The following is an 8,544-nucleotide window of genomic DNA, read 5'->3' as shown; positions in this document are numbered from 1 at the left end:
CCCCAGATGGGCGAGACTACACTTCCCAGAAAGCATTGCGCGGGGGGCGGAGGAGGCAGGGATGCGATGGCGGAGTCGCTGCCCCAGGAGGTGAGAGGAAGCCGCCCTCAGGCCTAGCTCCGGACAGGCCCCGCCCTCGGGGTCCCGAGCTTTGGGGGAGGGGCTGTCAGATAGCTAGCCCGGCCCCTCCAGCCTGGCGGAAACGACCCGCCCGGCAGATTCCGGGACCTACTAGCTCTGGGTAACGGCTCTGCCTTTGGGCCACTCTGTCCCCTTAGCTTGGGGGACCGTCCCGCCCTTCCCCATCGGCCCCAGGAGATGGCTGCCCTGTTACCTCAGCGAGAACAGGCCCTCTGCCCATCTCCTTCCCTTGAGGTGGCTGTCTCCTCTCCCCTCACTTCTGGAAGATGTCCGCTCCATCTCATCGTCCCGAAGGGTAACTGATCTTATCCCCATTGGTCCCTTGGGATGATCTCTCCATTTCCTACGCCCCGACAGAGACAGCCGCCCCCTCTCCCTGGCAGTGAGAAACAGACTGCTTCCTCCCCATCAACTGCAGTGATCTCTGAGTTCCTTTAGCTAGGACAGGCCTGTTCCGCATTCCTAGGCCCCGAGTGATGGCCGCCCTTACCTCTTTCACTCCATAGGATGTTTGCTCCTTCCTCTTAGCCAGGGACAAGACCACTCTGCCCCCATCTGCCAGGAAGATAACAGGTTTTGTCCCCAGTGGCCTGTTGGAATGGCTTCACCATCTTTTGTCCTGAGGTTGGCAAACCCCTCTCTCTGTCCATGGGAAACAGGCCACCAGTCCTGGAATGATGCTCCCTATACTTAGCAAAAATAGGCCTGTTCCCTCCCCGTTGAGCTTGCAGTGCCATCCCTTCCCTGCCTAGCTTCAAGGGGTAACTATTCCATCCCCATAAATCCTATGAGTGACCAATCATATATCCAGTAGCCCCCTTGAAATGGGGCTCATGGGATGGCCACTCCATCCTTATCACTGCCTCCTCTGGTTCCTTTAGAAAGACCACCCCCTTCTTAGGTCAATGAGTATCCCTCCCCTACTCACCCCAAAGGATGACAGGTTTGTTCCCCTCTCTCTTTGTTCTTGGGTTGGCTGCTTAGCCCCAAAAGACAGAATGGCCAGTATCTTAACTCAGCTCAAACAGTCTTCCTTCCTCCCCAAAGGGATTGGGGCTTGGTTAGTCCCAGTTCCCATCAGTACTGTCTTCCCCATGCCTAGCCTTCCTGGTCCAGAAGTCTATTCTCCCAGTCATTCTCCTCTCAGTAATGACTATTTTATTTCCCTGACCCCTTCCCTGAGCAAACTCTTGGTGAAAATAGAGGTAGAGGACTGGACTGTCCATCCTAAATTTAATCTAGTAAGTACTGGCTGAGCACTGCGCCTATATGCTTGGCATCTGAGAAGGGAAGGAGCGATCACAATGGGTTGGTGAAGTCAAGGTTCAGGAAGGGCATCCCAGGGAAAAGGCCTGCATAGGCAAAAGGAAATAGATATGCTGTGTTTGTAGGACAGTGGGGAGACTGGATTGGGGAAGTTCAGGGACCAGCAAGTCCAATTAGGCACGAACACCTGACAGTGCTGATCCAGGAGTAGAGACTGTCCTGAGAGTATTGGTGAACCCTGAAGGTTTACGGCAGGGGTGAGCTGAAACTGAAAGCTGTTTTATAGGAAAAATTAACCTTGTAACAGTGTGCAGAATGTATTAGCAAGGATGAACTTGGAGGCAGAGAGTTCAGGTGGGAGATTATGGAAGGAATCCAGGTTTCAAGTGGTGGAAATCTGAACTACTGAGGTGGGAAAGTTGCAAAGGCAGAGATTTTAGTAACAACAATCCAGCAACCATTTATGGAGCATCTACTTTTCACGAACACACTATATATATGTAAAATGTAATCTCATAAGACTATGATCTAGATTTTTTTTAAGTATGCCTATTTTATAGATATGGAAACTGAAACTCAGAGAGGTCAAATACCTTATTTAAGGTCACACAGCACTATGACAGGAAGTATTGGAGCTGGAATTTGAATGAGTCTAGGTTAGGCTGGCCTAAAGCCTGTGCATTACACCTGTATCTGGGAGGAAGGGACAGAAGTGCTTGAATAGTCCAAAGTGTTATCAGGTGGATGCACTGTTGGCATTGAAGGGGAAGTTAGGAGGGGCTGTTTTGGGCAGAGGGTAGAATATGAGCTTTGGTTGAGATTAGATCGATGGCTAAACATTTGCATGGACAGTTGGCAATATGGATTAGCATTTAGATAATAAGACAATATGGGAATATTGACTTGTTGGTTATTCCTGTGTTGGTAAACAGAAAACCAAAAGACACAGGTCTGAGCCCTAGGAGCCGCAGAAGAATCCAAAAACGAGGCAATTGGGATGCAGGAAGGAAGATTCCAGAAGAAAATAATAGTTAATATCAAATAATTCTAGGCCTCAGTGGCAACCCCTTCCCTAGTTCTGTTTAGGGCTTTGACCCACACCACACCCTAGGTGGGGTGAAGGGCCTGAGCTTCCCAGGCTAGGTCTTGCTGGGATCAAATCTTAACAACCAGTGGAGAGGGCAAGATGGCAGTGGAGAACATGGCAAAAGAGCAGGGTCTCAGAGCCTGAGCCATGAGGGCAGGAGGACCTATGATTTCCTGAGAATCAGAGGGAGCATACCTGGCCTGCTGTGCTTTAGGTCCTATGCAAGACACTTGGCTATGTTCCGTTTTTTGTTGTTTTTTCCTAAGATGAAGTTTCGCTCTTGTTGCCCAGGCTGGAGTGCAATGGCACGATCTCGGCTCACTGCAACCTCTGCCTCCCAAGTTCAAGCAATTCTCCTGCCTCAGCCTCCCAAGTAGCTGGGATTACAGGCATGTGTCACCACGCCTGACGAATTTTTGTATTTTTAGTAGAGAAGGGGTTTCACCATGTTGATCAGGCTGGAGGTTCTCGACCTCCTGAACTCAGGTGATCCACCCACCTCAGTCTCCCAAAGTGCTGGGATTACAGGTGTGAGCCACCACACCCAGCTGGCTGTGTTCTTTAATTCTCACAATAACCCATTTGATCTCACTACAACTGCCATTGCCCCAGATAAGGAAAACAAAGTTCAGAGAGGTCAGTTGGCAGGGTAGAGATGTGAACTAGGTTTATCTGGCCTCAATGCCCAGGCTTTTTCTACCCAGCTAGGCAGGAAGTTTGATTCTTATCACTCAGTGCAAGCCTGTATCCAGCTCAGGAAAGGTTTGTTCACAGTAAAGATACCTGAAGCCTGGAGCAAGGAAATGAATGCTTCGTGAAGCTTCACATCCAAGATAAAGAAGTCAGTGCTCTGGTGCCCTCAGACCCATGGTACTGTCAGCTGGAGTTGGTTCCAAAGACCTCCCAGCTCTAACAGCCCCCAATGCCCTGTCTTTTTCCCTCAGATGCTCACATATATTCTGAGCTTCCTGCCTCTGTCAGATCAGAAAGAGGCCTCCCTCGTGAGTTGGGCTTGGTACCGTGCAGCCCAGAATGCCCTTCGGGAGGTAAGGCACCCAACTTCCCCTGTCCCTTCCTCAGTTTTTTCTTACTTCAGCTTACTCGTGACCCTGCTCATGTATCTCCATCCATCTATTCATCCACCCATCCATCCATATATTCTCATACATATACATATAAATACATACATTCATACATAATTGGCTCTGGGTACAGTGCTGGGGCTATATAGATAAAAAGACACGGTTCCCTAAGGAGCTCACATTACTTGAAGGAGAAAGACAAGTAATATGAATGATCATGCTATCGTGTGCTCAGCGCTATGACACTGGGGCAAGAGTTCGACGGGGACATAAAGAAGGACATCCGGAGGAGACTGGTGGTGTCAGGGAAGGCTTCCTGAAGGAATAGGATGAGAAGAAAGGTTGGGCTAATGGGATGAGTAATAGCACAAGTGAAGGCACCATGGTGTGGAATACTTTTGGAAACAATCGCACAAGTTCTGTGTGGCTGAAACTGAGACATGGCAGGAGATGAGCCTAGAACGGTGTCAGGCAGCAAGCTGGCAGATGTACCAGGCAACAGAGCTTGTTTTTCTCCTGATGACCATTGAGGAGACTATTAGGTAGGTGAGTGACACAGTGTGATTTGTATTAGAACTCTGCAGTGCAAACTGGACTGGGAGAGTGAGACAGCATAGGGAGGAGGCCAGCCAGGAGGGGAATGCAGACATCTGGGCTAGTTTGAAAGGCAGGCAATGATGGCTTATTGTTTTAATTTTGAATTGTTAGTGAAGTTGCACTGTTTTTCTCATTAGCTCAACTTTTGTATTTTCCCCTTTTGTTTATTCATGTTCTGTATCCATTTAACTATTAGGGTCTTGGTATTTTTCTATTCCATTTGTATGGACTTTTTTTTTTTTTTTTGAGGCAGAGTTTCACTCTTGTTACCCAGGCTGGAGTGCAATGGCGCGATCTCGGCCCACCACAACCTCCGCCTCCTGGGTTCAGGCAATTCTTCTGCCTCAGCCTCCGAGTAGCTGGGATTACAGGCACCCGCCACCATGCCCAGCTGATTTTTGTATTTTTAGTAGAGACGGGGTTTCACCATGTTGACCAGAATGGTCTTGATCTCTTAACCTCATGATCCACCCGCCTCGGCCTCCCAAAATGCTAGGATTACAGGCGTGAGCCACCACGCCCAGCCTCTTTTTAAATTTTTATTTATTTATTTATTTATTTATTTATTTATTTATTTATTTATTTTGAGATGGAGTCTTGCTCTGTCACCAGGCTGGAGTATAGCAGTGCGATCTCAGCTCACTGCTACCTCCGCCTCCCAGGTTCAAGTGATTCTCCTGCCTCAGCCTCCCGAGTAGCTGGGGCCACAGGTACATGCCACCATGCCCAGCTAATTTTTCTATTTTTAGTAGAGATGGGGTTTCACCATGTTGGCCAGGATGGTTTTGATTTCTTGACCTCGTGATCTGCCCTCCTCAGCCTCCCGAAGTGCTGGGATTACAGATGTGAGCCACTGCAGTTGGCCTCTTTTTAAAATTTAATTTAATTTGTTTAAAATTTTGTTTGTTTGTTTGTTTTTAAAACTGGGTTTTGCTCTGTTGCCCAGGCTGGAGTGCAGTGGTACTATCATAGCTCGCTGCAGCCTCGACCTCGCCAGGCTCAGGTGATCTTCCCACCTCAGGCTCCTGAGTAGCTGAGACTATAGAGGCATGTCACCATGCCTGACTAATTTTTATATTTTTAGCAGAGAGGAGATTTCACCATGTTGCCCAGGCTCATCTCAAACTCCTGGGCTCAAGAGATCTGACCACCTCAGCTTCCCAAAGTTCTGGGATTGCAGGCATGAGCCACCATGTCTAGCCCAGAAGTTAAATTTCTGTGTTGTTGGCCAGGCGTAGTGGCTCACGCCTATAATCCCAGCACTTTGGGAGGCCAAGGTGGGTGGATCACCTGAGGTTGGGAGTTGGAGGCCAGCCTGACCAACATGGAGAAACTCTGTCTTTACTAAAAATACAAAAAATTAGCCAGATATAGTGGCACATGCCTGTAATCCCAGCTACTTGGGAGGCTGAGGTAGGCGAATGGTTGAACCCGGGAGGTGGAGGTTGATGTGAGCCGAGATCGCACCACTGCACTACAGCCTGGGCAACTAGAGCAAGACTTTGTCTCAAAAAAAAAAAAAAAAAATAGGCTGGGCGTGGTAGCTCACGCCTGTAATCCAAGCACTTTCGGGCCAAGGTGGGTGGATCACCTGAGGTCGGGAGTTCAAGACCAGCCTGACCAACATGGAGAAGCCCCGTCTTTATATAAAAAAAAAAAAAAATTCTGTGTTGTTGATTCTAAACATCCTTTTCTTTTTTACTTCCTTCATTGTTTTCTAAACTTAATGATTCCTTGCCCTTTCACCCTTTTCTTCTGTTTTTCTTTTTTTCCTTCTGTTTTTCTTAAGTAGACTTTATTACTTAGAGCAGTTTTAGGTTTACAGCAAAGTTGTTTCTTCTGCTTTCTGGTTTGAATTTTTGTGTTAATGTTTTCAATGGTAAAATTTATTTAGATTTATGTTATGAGGTAAGAAGCTAAACTGATTAATTTTCAAAGAGCCTGAACACCATTTACATCTAATCTTCTCCTTCCCTATTGGGTTGGAATCCTCTGTCCCATATTAAATGTGGGTATATAAGTAGGTTCTGTTGTTGAATTATGTATACAGTGTTATTGATCTCATTGTCCAAAGGAATTTGATTTTGAACATGCTGAAGTGTGAGAATCTAGATGTTGAGATCCACCTAGTAGTTGCATTTCTGGTTGAGGAATTCAAGATAAATGTCTGGATAATAAATATAGATTTGAGGCCGGGCGCGGTGGCTCACGCTTGTAATCCCAGCACTTTGGGAGGCCGAGGCGGGTGGATCACGAGGTCAAGAGATCGAGACCATCCTGGTCAACATGGTGAAACCCCGTCTCTACTAAAAATACAAGAAATTAGCTGGGCATGGTGGCGCGTGCCTGTAGTCCCAGCTACTCAGGAGGCTGAGGCAGGAGAATTGCTTGAACCCAGGAGGCGGAGGTTGCGGTGAGCCGAGATCGCGCCATTGCACTCCAGCCTGGGTAACAAGAGCAAAAACTCCATCTCCAAAAAAAAATAATAATAAAATAAATATAGATTTGGGTGTCATTGAAGAATGGGTGGCAGTTGAAGCCACAAATCTGAGTAACTTCCCCCAGGGAGAACATGCAGAGCCATAGGAGCAGCAGGCCACAGAGAAGCCCCAGGGAAGGACACCAGTGTAAGGGCACCGAAAGGAGACACCTAAAGATGGGGATGAGGAGATCCCAGAGAGAGGAGGACACAGACATCAAAGGCAGGCGAGCATTTAAGGGACTGAATGAGACCGGGCATAGTGGCTCACACCTGTAGTCCCAGCTACTCAGGAGGCTGAGGCAGGAGCATCACTTGAATCTGGGAGGCAGAGATTGCAGTGGGCCGAGATCATGCCACTGCACTCCAGCCTGGGCAACAGAGAGAGACTTAGTCTCAAAAAAAAAAAAAAAAATACATAAAGGTCAGAACTCCCGTGCTGATCAGTAGTGGGATTGCACCTGTGAATAGTCACTGCACTCCAGTCTGGGCAACATAGCAAGACCCCGTCTCTAAAAAAAATAAATACATACATAAGTAAAGGATTAAATGGATGATTAACAATGTCAGATCCCGCAAAAAGCCCAGCAAAGTGAAGAACAAATAATGTCCATAAGATATGCTATCCAAGGAGGCCCAATGACTTCAGCGATATTTGACATCTGGGAAAAAAAGCCAGGTGGATTGAGGAGTGAATTAGAGAAGTAGGAAATGTAGAGCAAGACCTCACTGGCAAGAAATTTCTCCATGGAGGCTGGGCATGGTGGCTAACGCCTGTAATCCAAGCACTTTGGAGGCCAAGGCGGGCAGATCACCTGAGGTCAAGAGTTCACGACCAGCCTGACCAACATGGTGAAACCCCTGTCTTTTAAAAAAATAAAAAATTGTAAAAAAAGAGATTTCTCCATGGAAAGAAGGAAATAAGTAGGGCAGGCCAGGCATGATGGCTCATGCCTATAATCCTAGAACTTTGGGAGGCCGAAGCAGGCAGATCATCTGAGGTCGGGAGTTTGAGACCAGCCTGACCAACATGGAGAAACCCTATGTCTACTAAAAATACCAAATTAGCTGGGTGTGGTGGTAGGCACCTCTAATCCCAGCTACTCAGGAGGCTGAGGCAGGAGAATTGCTTGAACCTGGGAGGCGAAGATTGTAGTAAGCCAAGATTGCACCATTGCACTCCAGCATGGGCAACAGGAGCAAAACTCCATCTCAAAAAAAAAATAAAGTAAATAAATATTTTTTATTTTATTTTATTTTTTGCTTTCTTTTGTTTTGTTTTTGAGACGGAGTTTCGCTCTTGTTACCCAGGCTGGAGTGCAATGGCGCGATCTCGGCTCACCGCAACCTCCGCCTCCTGGGTTCAGGCAATTCTCCTGCCTCAGCCTCCTGAGTAGCTGGGATTACAGGCACGCGCCACCATGCCCAGCTAATTTTTTGTAGTTTTAGTAGAGACGGGGTTTCACCATGTTGACCAGGATGGTCTCGATCTCTTGACCTCGTGATCCACCCGCCTCGGCCTCCCAAAGTGCTGGGATTACAGGCGTGAGCCACCGCACCCGGCCAAAAGTAAATAAATAAATAGGCCGAGCATGGTGGCTCACGCCTGTAATCCCAGGACTTTGGGAGGCTGAGGTGGGTGGATCACTTGAGATCAGGAGTTCAAGACCAGCCTGGCCAACATGGTGAAACCCCATCTCTGCTAAAAATACAAAAATTAGCCAGGTGTAGAGGTGCACGCCTGTAATCCCAGCTACTTGGGAGGCTGAGGCAGGAGAACCACTTGAACCCATGAGGTGGAGGTTGCAGTGAGCTGAGATAAGCCACTGCACTCCAGCCTGGGTGGCAGAGTGAGACTCCATCTCAAAAAAAAAAAAAAAAAAAAAAAAAAG

The 8,544-nt window shown here is 47.6% G+C and overlaps 1 protein-coding gene across 8 annotated transcripts in view; it reads left to right on the top strand.

Annotated features, from left to right (window-relative positions):
* Positions 1 to 18: 18 nt before the first annotated feature.
* The window catches only part of LRRC29 (leucine rich repeat containing 29), a 19,232-nt gene continuing 10,706 nt past the window's right edge, over positions 19 to 8,544 (top strand). For 5 of the 8 annotated variants that reach the window (XM_032284222.1, XM_032284221.1, XM_032284220.1 and 2 more), the window contains exons 1-2: positions 31 to 90; positions 3,439 to 3,540. In XM_032284222.1, coding sequence (XP_032140113.1) covers positions 67 to 90; positions 3,439 to 3,540 — 126 coding nt within the window. In that variant the 5' untranslated portion in view covers positions 31 to 66. The other 3 variants (XR_004270573.1, XM_032284218.1, XM_032284216.1) reach the window with 3 other exon arrangements.

The sequence above is a fragment of the Sapajus apella genome, unplaced genomic scaffold, assembly GCF_009761245.1.
Source record: "Sapajus apella isolate SASKATOON/1434 unplaced genomic scaffold, GSC_monkey_1.0 scaffold15, whole genome shotgun sequence".
Classification (NCBI taxonomy): Eukaryota; Metazoa; Chordata; class Mammalia; order Primates; family Cebidae; genus Sapajus; species Sapajus apella.
The sequence above is the reverse complement of the archived record's forward strand: the minus strand, read 5'-3'. Positions and strand labels throughout refer to the sequence as shown.